At 31.2% G+C, this 21,868-nt stretch overlaps 2 protein-coding genes across 2 annotated transcripts in view; one reads left to right on the top strand and one right to left on the bottom strand.

Moving 5' to 3' along the window:
* Positions 1-2,520: 2,520 nt before the first annotated feature.
* LOC139426454 (uncharacterized) lies at positions 2,521-4,057 on the top strand (the record flags this gene model as incomplete). The annotated part of the gene is given in 1 exon segment (XM_071185378.1): positions 2,521-4,057. A coding segment is annotated over 1 exon segment (1,317 nt). The 3' UTR covers positions 3,887-4,057.
* Positions 4,058-8,855: 4,798 nt separating this feature from the next.
* Positions 8,856-21,868, bottom strand: part of LOC107441370 (nephrin) — a 101,423-nt gene continuing 88,410 nt past the window's right edge. The window contains exons 6-8 of the mRNA XM_043050478.2: positions 20,148-20,429; positions 13,391-13,657; positions 8,856-9,126 (exon numbers count right to left, since the gene is read on the bottom strand). Of these exons, the coding sequence (XP_042906412.2) occupies positions 8,912-9,126; positions 13,391-13,657; positions 20,148-20,429 (764 nt within the window). The 3' untranslated portion in view covers positions 8,856-8,911. The remainder of the gene's footprint in view (positions 9,127-13,390; positions 13,658-20,147; positions 20,430-21,868) is intronic.

Below are 21,868 nucleotides of genomic sequence, written 5' to 3'. Positions count from 1 at the left end.
CAAATTGAGGAAACAATTAAACGAGTTACAAATAGTAAAATCACCGAAAATAGTGTTGAAATAGTAAAAGTGGATTAAAATGGTGTGAATGACGAGGACAGTTCAAATCCAACCTAAGAACACCATGAGATTTAAAAAATTTTAAAGTCACTAAAAGTTCAGTTTAAAGGATAGTCATCCTGGCTAAAAATCAAAATCGCGAGAAAATTTGAGTTGACTCAGGAGAAATGGAAACGCTGATCCATACGGTAGTTGGACGGCCAGAGTCAGTAAAAATTTACAGTGGGTTTAATGTATCTTCTAAAGTTGTTTTGATAATGTCTTTGATGATTGATCTGCAGGATCATTGTAGGGTATACCGGGCAGTGGCACTTAACCAGACCTAGTATATATTTCGGATATTTACCAAAGCGGTTATGTATGTGTTTGTCATCTTTCACCGGTGGAAGTCAGCAACCACCCATTTCTGCCATTCACAGTAACATATACATATAGAGTGTGTATTCACATTATGCTTGCATACTTTTTAAATATTGATTAACTTTACTTACTTAGTTGTATCCTCTTTGCTGGCTTCAAAGAAAAAAAGAATTTATTTAAAATCGTTCTAGATAATACGAACTTACGACTGCATTACAGTGTTTATATAAGCAGGCTTAATTCATCTTTGCTCTTGTTCCTTTCACTGTTCGATTTTTTTAAAATATATTAAAGCCCCCTTCCTGCACGTTATCGCTTACCATTCAATCAATTCAACCCATAAAACTTTGATTTATTTAGTTTTTAAAGTATAAATCTCCTACAATCTGGAAATAGTAACAGCAATTAATAATAAACGCTTTGTTCTTGAACTGTTATGACGTCATTGGAGCAGCCCTTCAATTGGGTACTTGAACTAAATCGTGACACCCACACATGTGAGCTATGACGTCAGTGACAGCTCATCTTCTATAAGCTAAGGCTCCTATACTATCAGAGCTGACCTATCAAGCAATATTGGAGCAAACAAGTTAGCAAGTTAACGTTATGTTAGTATTGTGCTTATGTTAGCTCTTTGGAGCAAAAATAGATGATGAGTCGGCCTGTCTAATACAGGGGCTCTACTACAAGCAAACTGGTGTGTTAAAGTTGAGCTAAGTTTTTCCACGTGAGCTAGAATGTTAATTAACGTGAGGTTAATTAAATACAACTCCGTATCGCACATAGAATTAGTTGAAATATAATTATTTCTTATCTACGTCTTTTATTTAACTTAGAGTTATTATTTGATTTTGTATTTTATTCTTCCCATAATAGAGTTTTTGCTTGTTTACCCGGTAACTTCGATGCATAATTAGTTTGTTTATGTTTTACACGGCTTCGTGCCTGTCTTTGTGTTAAGTAAGAAATATGTAGTGAAAGAATTGAAATCTTTGCGAAGGAATCTTTGTGAAAGAATATAAAATGTGTCACCTAAGCGAATTGATACTAGACGGGTTTGGCTTACTCGAAGTAGAATGGAAAGAACAGTTTCTAGAGAAAACAAAAGCCACGTTTCAACACCCCATTCTCTTTGCTGCCCTGGGTGTCTAGAAACATTAACTAAGTCCTCGTGTGTTGATCATTGAGCTGATCTAGCCTAATGAATAAAAATTAAAGTATTGAAGAGCGTACAATAAACTTATTTTTTCAATTGGAAGAATTGCATGTTAACAAACGATATATTTGAAATAATGAAACAGAATCACCTAAAGTCTTATTCAAAATATTGTAGAAAATCAACAGAATATTTTACTGTACAAGCAATGATGGGACAGTGTCTATTAATTGTAGTTTGTGTGAACCATAAGACAATCAACGAGGACAATAGGAGGGTTAAAAAATGTGGAATAAATCTCACAGTTTCGGTGTATACCAAAATAGAGCTAAGAGTTAGAAATTGTCACTGATGCTATTTTTAAAATATGTGAAAAACTGAATGGCTTATCGTAAAATTTAAAACAATGACTAACGTTTAATCAATCAGAAAATTCCATTTCATTTTTTGCTCATCCCTATTTAATTAATAAATTAATATTGAAAAAAAAATTAGAGTCAATTAATACTTTTATCTCTTTAGAGTCAATAAAAATTTTATTTTAGTTACTTTTTATTAAATATTTACAAATTTTTCTCCCATATAAAATTAAAATTAATTAATTAAATTTAATTAACGAATTAATATTTGAAAAAACATCAATTGCCATCCACTGTAAGTTTAAAAAAAATGTATTTGAAGTTGAGTGTATGAATAAAAAGTATTTTATTAACGATTGAAAATTTGAACGAGATAAAATTTGAACAAGAGTGTGAACAAACTTTGAACAAGAGTGTGAAATCTATGATTAAACCTAACTAACCCCCCCTTTTTTTGTCCCTTGCTTCCTATTCGTTGTCATCCATTCACCCTTCCCCCCTATTGGCCGTTGCTCTAAACCCTCTTGTGACGTCGTCTTTCTATATATATTTACCCTGTTCTCTTATTTCTTTCTGTCATTCGAACATTGGATCTCCCAGAGTAAGGTTGTGTTGTAACCAAGCTCCGGCAACGATGACTTCAATTAGATTCGGCCGCGGTGGGAAGGTGTTCCGACCCAACCGCGTACCTGCCATTCACGTTGACTTAGATGCGATTCGGAAAGAATCGAAAGACCATTTTACTGCCAGATTGCCAAAGATTTTGCTTAACTTCGATAAGGAGTTCGCTAACGCAGAAATGCATGCACGCAACATTGATGATGAAATAGAGAGTGCACGAAGCAGAAAATCGACCAACAAAAATTATCTCGAGAACTGCTATAGAGTGAAATTCCACTACGAGGAAATGCTAAGTCTAAAAGCATCCAGAGACAATAAGCCTACTGAGCCTATGTTAACATCCAATTCAGTTAACTGCCCTGAAACACCAGAAAACCAGATGAAGGAGAAAGAGCCAGCAGCCGAGCCACTAGAACCCTCAGAGCCAATGGAACCTGAAATGACTACAGATCCCACAGCGAACATAGAGCCAACGCTGCCTGAGCCTTCACCCGACATCATTACTGATATTCCCACTGAGCCTGAGACAGAATCACCTGCCCAGGAGAGAGAACCAACGAAGGAGGAAAACACCGAACCTCCAAAAAAGAAGAGAAAGAGGAAAAAGAAAAATTCTCCAACTACTACTACAGATAGTACGGACATCCCCCCTACTGCCAACATCCCAGATCCTGTAGCCTCACCAGTGGAGGAGACCACAGAAAAGATACAACCAGAAATTCTACATAAGAACAGTAGAAATTTAAAATTCCTCATCAAAGGACTCCCATCTGAAACCAAGATTTCGGTCTTGGAAGAAAATCTCACAGCTATTGGTCATCGGCCAATCAGAGTGGAACAGTTCAAGAAGAGGCGTGACGAAGGGTACAAGCTCCTCCTCCTTTTCCTGATCATACTTCCAGACAGCCCTATGCATAGGGATTGCATCAACATCAAGGAGATTCTCCATACAACTGTGCAGATAGAGCGATTTCGAGGAGGTCGCTATGAAGTGCAATGTTTTCGTTGCCAAAAATTTGGCCACACACAAAAGAACTGTACCAATGATCCTGCATGCATGAAGTGTGCGGGAGCACACTTTTCGTTTGAATGCTCCAAACCCAGAAGTCTACCAGCCACCTGCATTAACTGCAATGGAGCGCACCCGGCCTGTTTTACAGGCTGCAGTGCTAGGCCTAGGAGAAAGCCCAAACAGAAGAACAGGCAGCCCAGGAGTGCTACTGATTCAGCCAACCGTTTCCTGCAGATCTTCCAAGAGCTGCAAGACCTACTTAAGAACGAGGAGCTAGTGCAGCTTCTCAGATCCCTACTACCCGAGAACAAGTCTTAGTGAGCATCACTACTCCACCATGCCGACTACGCAGCCCAGTCACCATCTTTTACATCTACTTCAGTCTTTAATTTTACCTAAAGACAGTACGACAGGCGCCCACGGGCACTATTTTAGTTGAAGGAGTGAAGTGTCCGCTTCGCGGACAGGGACTCCGAAGAAGAACTCAGTCTAAGTCTAAAGAGACAATTATTACTTGAAAAACTACCTGGTTTAGCAAATTAAAACTACTGAGAATATACATTAATATTTCATTTCTTTTAATAGATATTGTTATGTGATTTATAGCAAATATATCAGTAATATTACTTTTTAAATGATATTGGAAAAAAAAACTTTAACAATGGACCGAATCATTATGTTCATATTATAGTCTAATCTAACTAGAGCACTCTGAAACATATCAATAACAGTGAAGTAGAAATATATAGTAACTCCCTAACATACAAAAATTGCTATTTTAGTTTGAAAATTACATGACAATCAGCAACTGTTTAGATAATTGTTTTTTATTTGATAAGAATTTTGCATTTTATAGCATAAATAATAGCAATTACAAATAAAATTTTGATGATGAGTTAAATAACTCTTTTTCCAAAATTGATGTGATTGCTTTTGTTTGCTATATCTTATATGCTTGCTATATTTAGTCGTTAGTCCATCTTNTTTTTAATTTGATTTTTGTATTTTAATTTCTTTTTTACATTGAAAGTTTCTTCAAACATTTGTTTATTCCAATTCTCCCGTGTAATGTAAATATTTAATTGAAATGTTTTGTTCCTCAAGTTCAATGATTTTATTTCCAGTTGAACTTTACTCTCGCTAACCTTTTTGTTCATTGACTCAAACATTAAACATCTCTTTTTTAATTGTTTTCTTTGAATTTAATCCAACTCTTCTTTTTTTTTCTCTACATTGATCCGATTTTACTCTTATGTTTGTTTTCTCTACATTCAATCCAATTTTTTAATGTTTTCTCTACATTCAATCCAATTTTTTATTGTTTTCTCTACATTCAATCCAATTTTTTATTGTTTTCTCTACATTCAATTCAATTTTCTTTTACCCTTTGGCAAAATGGGTCTTGGTTTGAATTTGATGACTTTTCAACTACAATAATCAAGAATAATAGTAAACAGTGCGCATGCGTCGTCGTTGCATGCGTTGCTATGGCGACCTCTGTAGCTTAATAATTTTTTTAGGATTCTTTTTTCACTTCTAATTTTGTTATGCATTAAGTTGGTGAGTTTATTTTTGAGATATGGGACCAAAGGGATCCTATAAATACTTCTTGAGTTGTGAATAAAAGAGAACTTCATCATTTGAACGATCTTTCTGTGTTTATTGTTTCAATTAAGAATCAGAAATTCTAACCTACAGTTCAAACTGGATCGTTTTAATACTAATTCAGGTGATTATCACAAATAAAGAGGGTCCAAACTGATAGACACGGTCCCAAAAGTTAGGGTTAAGGCAAGAAAAAAACGATGCCAAGGTCTAAACTTACCGAGGCAGAAAAAGCTAAAGAACGTAGACGGGAAATACCTTAAGCGTTAAACACACAAACATAAAAACGAAAGGATTCCGTTCGCTAACGCAAGCATGAAGCCCGTCCCTCACAAAAGTACCAAAGTGGTTGAGAGAATTGAACCCTACCGAAGAGCGAATGGTGACTCTCCGAACCCCTTTCATGCAAATACGAGATTTGTGCGTTGATCACCAGTTAGGGATAAAGGATCCATTGTCAACGTACCCAATGTCTTGCACAAGAACGTAGACTGTCTACCACGCAATATAAATGATTCATTTACTATTCGTGTAAAATTGAAAAAAAGCCTACCTTTCAAATCCTATTTCATGTATGAACTTGTGAATCCGACACGGGTGCATGAGCTGCATTTAAATATGTCTGCGAAATTGTGTACCGAACAGGATTAACAGTTAAAGATGACCAGGATGTGAAAACACAGTAAAGTTGCTTCACCAAAAAAAAATTGGACCACAACCATTTTTCCAATTTGTAACCTGCGATTTCCGCAAGGCGATCACAATTTTTTTAATACTTTTGTTAAATTTGAACCACATCCAAACGTATTTTTTTTTAATTTTCATTTCCTTCAAATTCAATACAATTTTATTCAGTTTTTTTTTTGTTTCCTTTAAATTTAATCTAGTTTTCCTTTCACGTTTACTCAACATTCATTAAGATTTTTATTTTTTGTTTGCTTCCTCCACATCCAATCCAATTTTCCTTTTTTGTTCATTTTCTTTGCATTCAATCCAACTTCCCTCTTTCCCTTCTCTCAATCCTCCCCATCTTTTTTTATTATTTTCTCTATATTGATCCGATTTTCTTCTTATGTTTGTTTCCTCTACATTCAATCAAAATTTTCTTTGTTTCCTCTACATTTAATCTAGTTTTTTTTTCTTGTTTCCTTAATAATTCAATTAGATTCTCATTTTTTAATTTGTTCCTCTACATTCAATTCCCCTTTTTGTTTATTTTCTCTTTCTTTAGCTTCTATATATTATAATGTTGACAAGGGAACTGGTAACGTTTAATTTTGTAAAACGAACTTCATGTTTTATTTACACCTCGCACTTCGCGCAGTATAGCCGAATCCATTTTTGCCCTAATTGCGTATTAAAAATTTGATTGGTAGAAGTAATTTCTTTTCCCAAACTAACTTTGAAACAACTTATTCTCAATGTATTAAAAATTAAGAAAAAATAGATTACAACTACATATTATGCACTGCTATATGTTTTATTTATTATAACAATATTATTGTTGTTGATCGCCGTGGCTGAGAATCGCAGCGACGCCACGGTGACATAAGGTCTGGTTTCTTAGGACAAACGCCTTATCTGGGCGTCAGCGGGACGTCAACGTCCCGCTGACGCCAACAAAATACTGGTTTGTTAGCTCAAGGCCTGGTTTCTTAGAACTAGCGCCTTATCTGGGCGTCAGCGGAAAGTTGACGTTGAGCTGACGCCAAAAAAATACTTTTTTGTTAGCTCAGCGTGAGCAGTCGGTCCAACGCAGACATTATCTCTCATTGCGCATGCGTTAATAACGTAAACAAATATTTATTTTGAATTTGTATTGATTTTGTTATTGTCGACCAGTGCTTTAGAGAACAAATAATGACTTTGTCCAAGAAAAAACACATTATAGCTGAGCTAAATGAAGAGTGCTATGTTTAATGAAGAAGCTATGTTTAATGTCAAAATCAAATTCTTGGCTGATTCAATGTGCTGTTAAATGTTGTCCGCCATTGCTTCTGTGGTTAACGTCACGTTGTAATCCAACTGCAGTTGAGTTCGACGGCAATTGTAGTTCAAGATGAGCGTTCGATGACGTATACTATCAAACTCACAAGTGGACCAATTAGAGGTTAGCGCTGATTTCCAGCTGACGGCGTCCTGTCCTAAGAAACCAGGCCTATAATCGCAGTACGTTACAGAGTTCTTCCAGAAAGATTTTTCTTTTGAAAAGTAAAAGAAAAAAATACCTTTATTTACTTATTGACAGAAATTTATCTTTTATATTTGAATCATACATTTAGATAATCACTTTTTGACGCGCTCAATATACGCCGATAAGTAAATTGATATTTTGTTTCAATTGTATTTTCGTCAGTTGTTGATATTGTCACTTGGATTTTAAATATCCGATAAACAACATGGAAAATTCGAATCGAGTATTTACTTTTTAAGGCAATAATTCTGTCGAATTTTATCAGTATTTCTCCATAGTTTTTAAATCCGATATTTTTTATACGATGTTATTTATATACAACAGCCTAATCAAGAAACAAAACACTCATTTAAGGTGTCCGATTCGCGTGATTTTGTCGTCGATCTTTTTTTTCGCCAAGTACTACAACGGTTTTAATGATTTTTAATTTTTTTTTTTATTTATGATTGGTTACAAAAAGCGAAGGAAAAAATTTCTGCGTCCCCCCCCTCCTAACAAAACATGAAAATGTTACCTATAATATTAGAATAAAAATTAAATATTCAATTAAAAAAAATTATAAATATTTTTTTTTGTAAACACAGCACTTTTGTTATTTTAAATTAGTAACATACATGTTTATTATTATTAAAAGTATCTTACAGAAAGATATTAATGTTAGAGAATTTTGTCGCAGATAGCTCTAAAACATTCTGCCAAAGGGTATGTTGATATTTATCAAGATTTTTATTCATTTTATTTCATAACCGCCATTGAACAGCTGACCCAATTTTGGGTTTACGACTACTAATGTTCAACTTCGTAGCCTTGCAATTTTAACCCCAATCCAGAAGAAAAGGGAACTCTTGGATCAAGTAAGTATTGGGAGAAATTTGCTTTTGTGGAGACCTTTTTGATGGAACTAACACGCATTTGCATTATATGGTGAGGAAAACCACGAAAACCTCCCACAGTTTGTTTGACGACAAGAGGACTCTAACCCATAATCCATCTACCACTGAGGGTATTTCAAGTCAGCACTGTGGGCTATGCTAGCCAGATGCGGAATTCGTATCGACCAGCCATTGTCGATACGGACCACATATATTACGTCATATTTTGCGTCAGCACTGTGGTTGATGCTTGCCGGGTGTGGAATTTGTATCGACCAGTCATCGCTGGGATTCGAACTCGGTTCAACTCATTAGTAGACGAATGCTCTATCCCCTAAATCACCACGGCTCGTTTTCTATTTATTGTAAGGCATGCTAAATAAGACACACAGTGAGAATACTTTTGCAAATATTGTTCGCGATAAAAAAATATCGATAATAAAAATATCGATAAAATTCTCTTTATTATCGTATTTGATAATATATCATTATTCACGATATTATTGTATTCAATATTTCTCGTTGTCAATAACGATAACATTATCGTTGTCGATAATTATCATATTTGATGTGCGCTTTATAGCATAAAAGTTATGTTATATCGTAAGACTACTACGAATTATCTGAAATTTTATTTTAGTTTAATTGGTTATGTTTTTTTACTTATTGTCTTTAAAATAAAATAAGATGAAAATTACTACTTATTACCTGAAATGCCGGACTTCCAGCCACTGTCTGGTTTCTTATGAGACGTTCGCTGTTAGAATCGTATATTTCTAAATGAAAAAGTTGGGGTAAGCCACCATCATAACCGGACTTGCATTCGATAGTCATGAAAAAAGATGTTTGGTTTTTTATATCGCAGTCCTGGGGTACTTCTGGATTAGCTAGGGGAAAGAGATAAAAAATTTAACAAAAAAAACTGTTTACAAAATGTAAACATTAACAGTGTCAATGAAGGCTGAATCCGTAATCGCATAAAATAACTTTTTCTAGTAAATGACTTTTTAATAAACAGTTGTAACAGCTATTTATGACTGTTAAGTTCAGTTTTGCTTATCTTTAGTTAAGTATGGAAAATGTGATAAAATAATTCTTAATTTTTGAAAATTTATAATTTTTCTTAATTTTTTTTATTGACTTTGCAATTTTTAAAAAAAGTTTAACTATTTTTAGATTATTTATTTTCCTGCTAGATGCGTAATAAACTGAAACTCTTTTTCAAAAAATTCGTAAATTAAAAGAACATGTGTAAGAAAAATTTAATTTTAAAAATTTTTATTTTTATTTTTAAAATAACTGGAATGTATTATTTTTTAAAAGCTGAACAAATGGTTAATATATACTTGCGAAATCGCTTTAGTGTGCGAAGGTGAAATCTTGTAATCGAAATTACTAAGTGGCAATTGCTGATTGCGGAGCGACAATGTGGTATGTCATTGCGCACGGGCAGTTTTTACTTATCAGTCCAACTGGTACCCATCGGTCTGAAGCAGGGTTGGCAACCATGCAACTTTTAGGATCAAGCCCCAGTTTCTCACAACTGTTGAGTGTCTTACCCATTGACCAATCACAGCTCATTTACTTGAATAAAGTATAAATGCGTTAATTTTGTAATATATTGGAAGAGTTTTCATTTCCAATGACCTCCTGTGTTAACGTTTTGTCAAGTCAGGCATTTAAAGGCAGATTAGAAACCCAGAATATTTTTGATGCAAGGCCTGTTTCCTGACCCCTGCACAGTCCGGCCGGCATATAGGTGGAGTAGTTGGACTAGTAGCGACAGTCTGGGAAACATCCCTGAAGATGATTATCACAATTTTGATCCTCCTCGGAGGGAAAAAATAGACATATTGGGAAAATGTCAGTTATAGTTTGTCTGAAGTAAGAACTCCCCTAGCAATTCGTCTGGACCCGTGGCTGTGACTATGGTAACGTGGTATGACCATTTTAAGTAGGGGTGTGGGGTCATTGTTTAAGACAGGTTTTTGCAATTTTTGGCCCATTTTGATAAAAAAGAAAGAAAGAAAAAGCAAGACAATACTTTCTTCCTTTTAGTCAACTTGAAAAAAATAGTTTTTGAAATTTTTATTGCATCTCTGATTTCAGGGTTTTTAGTATTAAAGTACAAAATTACCAAGTTTCAGTCTTTCCAAAGTTGATTTTAATTTTCTGACTTTTTTTTTATGATTGAAGTATTGGAAAAAAAAACTTTTAGAAAATTTTTTTCTGTTTTTTTACTCTGATATATGCAAATTTGAAATATGTAATAAAAAATACACAATTTTTGAAAAAAATTTAATTTAAAAAAAAGAAAGAAAGCGCAAGACAATACTTTCTTCCTTTTAGTCAACTTGAAAAAAATAGTTTTTGAAATTTTTATTGCATCTCTGATTTCAAGGTTTTTAATATTAAAGTACAAAATATCATTGATTCAAAAAGCCATTTGGTTCAATTAACACCATATTGACCAAGAAAGTCTTTTTAACTGCTTTTTAATTTCAATTAGAAAAACAATGATGTATATAATGACACAATTTCTTAGAATTTTGTGACTTTTTGTACAACATATAATCATTTTTATTGTTAATATTTACTAATAACTTGCTTTATATAACTGTAAATAATATAAAAAATATTAGAAATTAATTTTAAACAAACTTCTTTAGTCATTAGTTATTCTCACACAATCCAGTCATTTTTGGGCGGTATATACTAAGTTTTAGTCTTCCTATTGTCAATTCAATTATATCAGAAGCAAATCGATTTTACGTGTTTCTCATTCTGAATTCAATATTTTCTAATAAAAGAAATTTCAATTTAATATTATTATTTTAAAAAAACAGAGACTGAAATATGCTACTGATAGAAAACTCGTTTAAACTACTACTTGCCTTTTAAGTAAGAAAAGAAACTAATTACTCTCCCAAACAATTAGCATTTAAATGAGAGCAGGAGAAAGAGGTTAATTAACTAGAAATTTCCGAATCAGTCAACCCCTTATTCATTCTACTCAGCTGAATAGAGGTGAGGGCCATTTGCCACATGCCTTAGAACTCTTTAATGGCCCCCCAAACATTGTAATAAGGCAACTTTAAATGGAAATAAAATGCTGTTCTTCGTAAGTGTTTATGGCATTGCATAGAACAGAAACGACTTTGCTAAGAGTGTTAACTTAATTAATGTTGGCGGAGACTATTTTTATTCTTTTTCTTTTTTTTATTCCGGAAATTACGAAATCTTCAAGATTATTGCCCTTGTTTTCGTTCAGTTTGAAAGAAATTATACACAGTCCTTTAACAAATTATTAGACGTACTATAAGATTCTATGTAAAATCTTATCTATCAGGTCACACAATACAGCCTTATCGTTTTTACGACACTGAAACCGGTTTGCACTCGTTTACATTCGTGTATTAATTGGTGAAATTGGACGATATATAATATTCGACGATTGGATAAATTAGATAAATACAAGATATATTTATTATATCAGGTATTATATTAGTATATTATTACAATAAGACCAAATAATTCGACGTACTGTAGTGTTTTAATAATGACATGTTTTGCTCGAGTTCATAGGCAATACTTTTATATTTAAACATACATGCAATGGGTTTATATTCAGGAGATTTTTTATATACTTCCTATTTGTATTTATTTTTAACGAATTGCATTACAATGTTAAATAATTGATATACGAACATAAGCAAGTACAAACTGGTTTCAAACGGGTAAAAACAGTGAAGGTGTAGAATATCGCCTGATAATTAAGATTTTACATAGAATCTTATAGTGCGTCTAATAACTTGGCCAGGACAGTACATTATATAATATTGATCTAATCACTTTATGCAAGAAATTAAGATTAATATAAGTACAGTTCTTAAAGGGGGAAAAAACCGGATTATCCTGAATAATAGTGCGTGTTGCACTGTCACTACAACAAACAAAATAGTTTTTTTCTTCTTTTTTTACCATTTTACAACTTTTGTGCAACGACTTTTACATTTCACACCTAGGCAAGATTAGGAAACTTTTAGTTCAAGCAAAGTTTTAGTGTTAAGTTTTTAAGCTATATTTTTAATGAATAATAATGAAGGCAGTGAGAATAAAATGAGGGATAAATTGGTAGAATTGAGGGGTGGGGTAACCGTAAGAAATCTGACTAAAGAGAATAATTAGAAAAAATAAAAAGCATATTTGCGCTAACTACGGCTATATTAAGTTAAACTAATAAAATTAAAGGATACATTAAGGCAATTTACTTATAACTGTTACCAGCAGAGTATGCAAGCAGTATGAATGCCTAGGCATTGTATATAATGCCGGATGTTTTTAGGCAAGGTATGAAATATGAGAAGCATTAGATACTTTACCTTAGCATTGTATATAATACCTATGCATTCTATAGAATGGCAAATGCTATTTAGGCAAAGTATGAAAACAAACTGCCTGATGAGGTTATTATGTAAATAACGTGCCTTTCTCAAAAATAAAAAAGTTATTCTGAAAAAATAATGAGAGTGCTTTTAAAAAATTTATTCAAAATTCGTAACGAAAAATGAAAGTTTTACAAAACATAATTTATCCCTTTCTTATTAAGGGAACAGAATTTTCATAGAAAAAATATTCATTACATTTTTCATGTAAAGACATTTCATATTTTGGCACTTTGTTTTATACATACATTTGACGAATCCTTGGTGAATTAGAGATGTACTAGGAGGCTTCGCCCCTTGCTCACTGGCGCTCGCCAACCCCCGGAACTGCTTTCGCAGATAATTTTGATAAAGATAATTTTGTGAGAATGTTTTTGATAATTCGGTGAGAATTCACCCGATTAGACATATGATACTCACTACGTGCTCTTGCGCGCCGAAGCCTATCAATTAAAAATGAAAACTGTTGCCAACGCGAGAAAAGAAATATCATCGGTTTTATTGATACATACGTATTAGCGTTTTATATAATATAGATAGATTTTATACATTGCCGGTATCTCATTTGGCATTCTATAGAATGACTAGGAAATGTGTGAAATATAAATCGTTTCATACAATGCCGACTGGTTTTAGGCATTATATACAATGTCTAGGCATTCTGTATTTTTTTATTGCAATCTAATAAATTGTAATGAAGACCAACCTGCAGGTACAATCATAAACAGACAGGGAGATTTTTGTGTTCCAATTCTGTTCGCACCCCAGCACTTAACCATTCCGAAGCCATTTTCAGCTGAGTAAAGAAGCGTCGATCCATTCATCCAGTCTATAGGGACATCAGAAGTATTATTCAGTGACCATCGATATTCAGTGGTGGCCGGATCAGACAATAAGTCACAGCTCAAATGAACTGTTTCTGATGGAGAGACGCCGTACATTTTCATTTCTGAATGCTTGCAAATTGGAGCATCTGAATAAAAAGAAGAATACAGAATATTATTCAGCATGAATTGGAAAAAAAAGAAGCTTTCACTGAATACGGATGATATTAATTTACAGTACTCGGTGCTTTAAGTGATTATACGAACCCAATTTTTCCAACTTGTAGGATGAGCTTTAGATTCTCATTTATGCAGGTCACCAACTACAGATAACACACATGGGGGTATCAATTTCACCATATATATACATATGTATATATATACACATGTATATATATATATATACGTATGTAAATACACAAGTAAATACACATATGTAAATACACAAGTGGGTGACCTTTGTCTAAAAATACAAAACTAAGGCAAGCAACATTAAAGAGCACAAAAATATTTATAAAATACATGTATTTTATAAATATTTTTGTGCTCTTTAACATTGTTTGCCTTAGTTTTATACACATATGTAGCTCATATTAAGCGAAAAATACTTAAAAAATATATTTAAATTAGTTTTTCTTTGTCCAAAACATAATATGCAGTTACGGAATATGAGAAAAAACGGGCAATTCAAGTATTTTTTTAAATTTTTCGAATTGCACGAATTTTTTTTAAAACTAGCTTCAAGTTAAAATAGGGTCGTCGAACTTTGTGTAAAAGCCAATATTTAGCGAAAAATGCAGAAATTTTTTTTTAAAATTAGTTTTACTTTAATTAGTTGCCAAAGCAATTATTCCAGTGTTTATATATAAAAAAGCACGGAAAATTTGTTTTTTTTTTTAAATGGTTACATGTTAATATAAGTGCGTCAAATTGTGTGAAAAGTATTCTAAGAATATATTTAAAACAGCTTTATTTTGTTCCAAACACACAATTTTCAACGCAAATATGGAATAAAAATAAAGAATTTTTTAAAATGTGTTGAACATGGCGAATCTTTTAAAACTAGTTTCAAGTTGAAATATAAGCGTCATATTGTTTTTAAACATCAGTATTTATCGAAAAATATTTAAATAGTAATTTTTAAAATAGTTTTACTTTGTCCATTTCCAGTATGTATATGAAAGAAACAATAAAGCATGGAGAATTTGCGAATTTTTTAAAATTTTTTGAATAGCATGAATCTTTTAAAACTAGTTTCATGTTGAAATGTTTTGAAAAAGCTTATATGAAACAAAAATATTTAAAAAATACATATAAATTAGTTTTTCTTTGTCCAGAACACTGTATTTCCAGCATGCATGTTAAAGAAATAATAAAGCATAGGCAATTTGCGAACTTTTTAAAATTTTTAAAACTGTTCGATTCTTTAAAAACTTGTTTCTTGTTAAAATTATGCGCGTCAAATTTTTTTGCAAAAGCACAAATTAAACGAAAAATACTTACGAAATATATTTAAATTAGTTTTTCTTTGTCCAAAACACGGTATTTCCATTGTACATTTTAAAAATATAATAAATCATAGAAATTTTGCGATGCACTTTTTTTTTTTTTTTTTTTTTTTTNTTTTTTTTTTTTTTTTTTGGAACAGAGAGAATCTTTTAAAGCTGGTTACATCTTACATTATGCGCGTCATATTGCATGAAATTGCCCGCACATAATGAGAAATATTCTAAAAATATCTTTAAAATAGATTTATTTAGTTCTAAAAACACACAATTGTCAGCGAATATCCTTAATATAAAAAGAATGGACATTTAGAGAATTTTTAAAAGTTTTTGGAATTGCGCAAATCCTTTAAAAAGTGGTTTTATGTCAAAAAGCGAGTCGGAGTTTTTGAAAAGGCCCATATTTATCGAAAAATATCTAAAAAGTATTTTTAAAATTGTTTTACTTTATCCAAAGCGAAATATTACCACAGTCATATTCAAAAATTAGAAAGCACGGAAAATTAGCGTATTTCTTCAAATATTTTGAACAATGCGATTCCTGAAAAAGTGATTACTTGATAGAATTTAAGAGTCATATTGTCTGTAAATGCCCGTACATAATTAGAATTATTCTAAGAATATATTTAAAATAGTTTTACTTTGTCTAAAACATATAATTTTCAGCGCAGATGACAAATACGAAAAGACCAGACACTGAGAATTTTTTAACACTTTTTGAATTTAAAGAATCTTTTAAATCAAATATCATGTTAAAATATACACATAATTTTTTTCTTCCATTAAACCACATATTTAAAAAGAAAATTCTTAATACATTTTTAAATTAATTTCACTATATTTCCTGCATGCATTTTCAAAAAATTATTTAAAACGGACAATTTAAATAATTTTAAAAAGTGGGATTTTTTGAAAAATTGGTTACATGTTAAAATATGCACGTCATATTGTCTGAAAAGTCCCATACATAGTTCGAAATATTCTAAGAATATATTTAAAATAGTTTTATCTCGTCCTAAAACACGCAATTATCAGCGCAGATGAAGAATGTAAAAAGAACGGACACTTGAAGAATTTTTAAAAAACTTTGGAATAGCATGAATCTTCTAAAACTAGTTTCATGTTAAAAAATGCGAGTCAAATATTTTGAAAAAGTTCATATTAAACAAGAAATACTTAAAAAATACATTTAAATTAGTTTTTATTTGTGCAAAACAAGATATTCTCAGCTTGCATATCAAAGAAATGATAAACACGAACAATTTACGAATTTTTAAAAATGTTTTGAAAAACAAGCAGGATTCTTTAAAACTGATTTCTTGTTAAATTATGAGCGTCATATTTTTTGAAAATGCTCATATTAAACGAAAAGTTCTTAAATATATTTAAATTTGCTTTTGTTTGTTCAAAGCATGATATTTCCAGCATGCATATTAAAGAAATAATAAAGCATGGACAATTTGAGAATTGCTCTAAAGTTTTTGAACCGGGCGATTCTTGAAAAACTTTTCAAATGTTAAAATATGCGTGTCATATTGTGCGAAAATGCCTATACATAGTTAGGAATATTCGAAGAATGTACAAAAAATAGTATTATTTTGTCCCAAACAGGCTATTTTCTACGCATAAACGGAATATAAAAAAACGAATATTTTAAGAATTTTTAAATTTTTTTTAAATGCACGAATCTTTTGAAACTGGTTTAATATCAAAATATTTTCCTCAAATTTTCTTAAAAAGCCAATTTTTATCGAAAAATATATAATATGTATCTTGAAAATGGTTTTACTTGATCAAAGTAGCGATTTGCGAATTATTTTAAATTATTTCGATTTTTGTAAATCTGGTTACACAATAAAATATGAGCGTCATATTGCATAAAAATGCACATATAAATGCAGAAATATTTGAAGAATATATACGAAACAGTTTTATATTGTCCCAAACCCGCAATTCTCGGCGCTGATACGAAATAGAAACAACGGAAAATTTGAGAATTCTTAAAAAAAAAATTTTAATATTGAGAATATTTTAAAATTAATATCAAAATGAAATATATTTATGAAAAGTTCAATATTCATGAAAAAGTCAATATTCATGAAAAGATATGTAACTAGTATTTCTAAAATAGTTTTATTTTATCCAAAAACGATATTTCTCTAGTGTAAAGAAATAATTAAGCACGGACAATTTAAGAATTTTTCAAACAGCGTGCTTCTTAAAAAATGGTTTTATGTTAAAATATAAGCTCCAATTTCTTTTTTTAAAAGAAACCCATAATCAGCAAAAAGTACTTAAAAAATATTTTTAAAATTATCAGAGCGGATGAGTAATGGTAAAAGAACAGACACCGAGACTATTTTAAAACTTTTTTAATGTTAATAATCTTTTAAATCTAATATCACGTTTTGTTATAATATGCGCGTTAAATTTTTGAAAAAGTCCATGTTAATCGAAAAACAATTAAAAAATATATTTAAATTAGTTTTTCTTTGCAATCACCACGATATTTCCAGCATGCATTTTAAAGAAATAATAAAGCATGGACAATCTGCGATTTTTTTAAAATTTTTTGAACAGCGAGATTCTTTAAAAATTGGTTTCTTTATAAAACATGGGAGCCAAAGTTTTTTTAAAAAACTCGCATTAAACGAAAAATACTTTACAAAATATATTTAAATTAGTTTTTCTCAGTCCGAAGCACAATATTTCCAGTATGCATATTAAAGAAATAATAAAGCATGGACAATCTGCGATTTATTTTAAATTTTTTGAACTGCGAGATTCCTTTAAAATTGGTTTCTTGTTAAAATATACGCGTCAAATGTTTTGAAAACGCTCATATTCAATGAAAAATACTTTACAAAATATATTAAATTTAGTTTTCTTTGTAAACACCATGATATTTCCTACATGCATATTAAAGAAATAATAAAGCATGGATAATCTGCGATTTTTTTTAAATCTTTTGAACAGCGAGATTCTTTAAAAATTGGTTTCGTTATAAAATATGGGCGCCAATGTTTTTTAGAAAGCTCATATTAAACGAAAAATACTTTTCCAAATATATTTAAATTAGTTTTTCTCTGTCCGAAGCACAATATTTCCAGCATGCATATTAAAGAAATAATAAAGCATGGACAATCTGCGATTTCTTTTAAATTTTTTGAACAGCGAGATTCTTTAAAAATTGGTTTCCTTATAAAATATGGGCGCCAATGTTTTTGAAATAGCTCATATTAAACGAAAAATACTTTACAAAATATATTTAAATTAGTTTTTCTCTGTCCAAAGCACAATATTTCCAGCATGCATATTAAAGAAATAATAAAGCATGGACAATTTGTGAATTTTTTTAAATATTTTGAACAGCCCGATTCTTTAAAAACTGGTTTCTTGATGAAAAAAGCCCTTCAAAGCTTTTGAAAAAACTCATATTAAACGAAAAAAACTTTAAAAATTATTTTTTTATTAGTTTTTCTTTGTCCAAACCACGAAACATGTATATTAAAGAAATAATAAACCATTTGCAATCTGTGAATTTTTTAAAATTTTTTGAACATCCCGATCGCTTAAAAACTGGTTATGTATTAAAATACGTGAGTTAATATTGAATAAAAATGCCTATACATATAATTATAAATATTTTAAAAGTATATTTAAATTATTATTTTTTTGTTGTCAAACACCGAATTAACTGTGCAGATATGGAATATTAAAAGAACGGACATTTTGAATATTGTGAATCTTTTAAAACTAATTTCATATTAAAATATGTGCGTCAAATTATATGTATATATATATATATCTATATATATATATACATTGGTTATGCTTAAAAAGCATTGACATTGTAAATTCATAGTGGTGTGGCAGTTGCATATTGAAAAAGATACAGAAACATGGAGAAATAATAGAATTTTATTAAAGTAAGCGACGAAGCTCCCAAAAATGAGAACATTACATGCTGGTGGATAGATAGAGAATAGGACGATTGACTTTGGAAAGAGGGTTTTAATATCTTTCTGGACAATATATTTAAATATCAATTAGGTCTTAGTAAGGTGGGACTGATCAATTTCCTAAACTAATAAAGACCCATCATCGCATTTTCTGAGATGATTTGATGAATATTATTACTTTCTTTGTGGGAAAGGCTTTAAATGATTGCTCATTAGGTATAAGCTCTATTTATGGGTTATATTGAATCTAAGATTCTTTTAACGTTGATATATATACACAGGGATTTGACACAATGGAAACACTTCTATGACAATTCCATTTTTTAAATTTCTCGAGAAATAATTAAAGAATTACAACTGTTAAATTCAAAACTCTTTAGATCATGCAATTTCTCATACTTATAGATGAAGATTAAAGCCTTGAGAGTTTTAGGGATCTCCAATAAATAACAAACTGAAAATATTGCTTTTGAACATCATATGCCAGAAATTGTAACAATAAATTGTAACCACCAATTGTAACAATAAATTTATTTGTAACTTGTAGCATCTACTTTTCTTATCAAATGAAATGATTGCCCAAAATTTCGTTATCCTATGTAAAATATTGATGGAGATGTCGACATTTTTTTATAAAAAAAATTAATTGTTTTGTCTTAACTTTTCTTGCTATAGTTGTAAAATATACTCAATAAAATTAGACAAGATTTTCGGAACAATTTAAAATTAATTCCAAAATTATTGCTTTAAAATTTGAGGTGGGTAGGTAGGTACTTTATTTACGTCACACTAGAGCTGCACAATGAGCTATTGGCGACGGTCTAGGAAACATCCCTGAGGATGATCCGAAGACATACCGTCACAATTTTGATCCTCTGCAGAGGGGATAGCACCCCTGCTTCGGTAGCCCGACGACATGCGCGTGAAGTCGAGCACTTTACGGTAGAAGTTTAACGAGGACCAATACCGCAGACCCTCGGTCCCTACGCAGACTAATCCAAGTGGTCACCCAGCCGCACACTGACCGCAGTCAGTGATGCTTGACTTCGGTGATCTGCTGGGAACCGTGTCTTAACGATCAGTCCACTGCGGAACTTTAAAATTTGAGAAAAATTCGTTTAAATTTGAGTTAGATATTAGTATAATTTTATAACTTACTCAGCCTTACTTACATTGGACTCGAATATGCAGTGGATTGCTGGATCCTTCTCCTACGTCATTGTGGGCATGGCATGTGTAGTTGCCGGAATGAGCTCGCCTCACCTTTTGCAGCAGAAGCGTTCTGTTAAGAATAACGAAACCAATACTTCTGTAGAATGTTAGGGAACGATTCTCAAATCTCCAAGTCATGTTGAGGATGGGGGGATTCGATTCCACTCTACACTCCAGGTAGACATTCGAACCTTCCCTGATGCTCAACACGTGGCCAAGAGTCAGGTTGAGACGTGGCAAAACTAGATCGAAATCGAAACAATAAGAAATCAAAACACCATGACCAAACACAAAGGATATAATAAACTAACATGTACGGTGAGAAAAATATAAACTGACGACTCCGAATAACTTTTGATCTAATGATCGGATCTTCACCTTCAATCTTAAAGGTGACCTGAAATATGATAATTAATTAATACAGACGATAATTCAAGTTACGAAATCAGACACTAACACTCAATAAACATACCATTTTTTAGTCGGATTCCGAATTCTCACCCCCAAAATATAGGGGTAGCCGCTATCTGGGAAATATGGTACTGCAGCGGCTGCTGCTTTTAAGCCAATTTCATGCTGAATGCCGAAATGTGNCCAAAGTTTGAATTAACCCTTTAATGTCATATTTACTTTTTGTGTTTTTCGCCACATATCGAAAAAATTTTAAGCGAATTAAAAAAAATTTTTAAGCGAATTAAAAAAAAATTTGCATACAATTATGAAATTCACCTAACCAAAGATAATTCTATACAAAAACAACTTTTAGTGAGTATTTAATACTTTTTATTAGTTTATATTATAATAGTCGAAAAATTTTGAGCCGTAATGCATAAAAATATGTTTTTTCATGGCAAAATACAAAATCTGAGAAAAATTACCTGAATAGTTCTTGAGAAATTTAATTCCAAAAATACGACTTTTTCAAAATTCGATTTTTCAGAAACTATTCGAATCATTTCGATCAAATTTTGTATTTTTTCATTTGAAATTGCACTCTTTAAAATGATTTGAAAAATTGTATACCTTAAAAAATTGTTTCGCGATTATTAAATTAAATTTTAAAATAACTAACAATTTATTATTGCCATTTGCGGGTAGTTTTGGGGATTTTTAGCACTCAAATTATGCGATTTGATTTTTCAATCTATTAATATCTCGTTTATAAATTGTCTATTAACATTTAAAGTGGTTTTACGTTTGTTCCCACCAAGGGAAATAAAATCCAAAAATATTTTGTCCCTTATTGTGTTTAAATTCAAAATATGAAGCTTAAACTTGTTCGGTTGATCTGGTTGCTAATGGCAACAATCCATTTCTTCTTGTCACAAGATATTAACGCAATCCAGCCTTTCAAAACTTTTACTTTCTCGTTAATTGCAAACTTGCGTTCCGTGATTTTAAAATATAATTATATTAATAGGATTTTTGTTATTATTGCTATACAATAAAATGTTATGAAAAATATTTTTTTTTTTCTGTTCCACATCAAATATTCCAAAAGTTTTTACAAATATCATTTCGTTTTTAAATCTCCTTGTTTACGTTACGTAAATGCTTGTTTAAAGACTTTAAAAATTTGCTTTATAGTTTTGAATACGAAGAAGATATTGTTGTGTACAGCTTATGTTGAGTATTTAAGGACTAAGTGTTCTTTTTTTTTCTTTTTTTTCATATCCGTCTT

The sequence above is a fragment of the Parasteatoda tepidariorum genome, chromosome 9, assembly GCF_043381705.1.
Source record: "Parasteatoda tepidariorum isolate YZ-2023 chromosome 9, CAS_Ptep_4.0, whole genome shotgun sequence".
In the NCBI taxonomy this organism is placed as follows: Eukaryota; Metazoa; Arthropoda; class Arachnida; order Araneae; family Theridiidae; genus Parasteatoda; species Parasteatoda tepidariorum.
The sequence above is the reverse complement of the archived record's forward strand: the minus strand, read 5'-3'. Positions and strand labels throughout refer to the sequence as shown.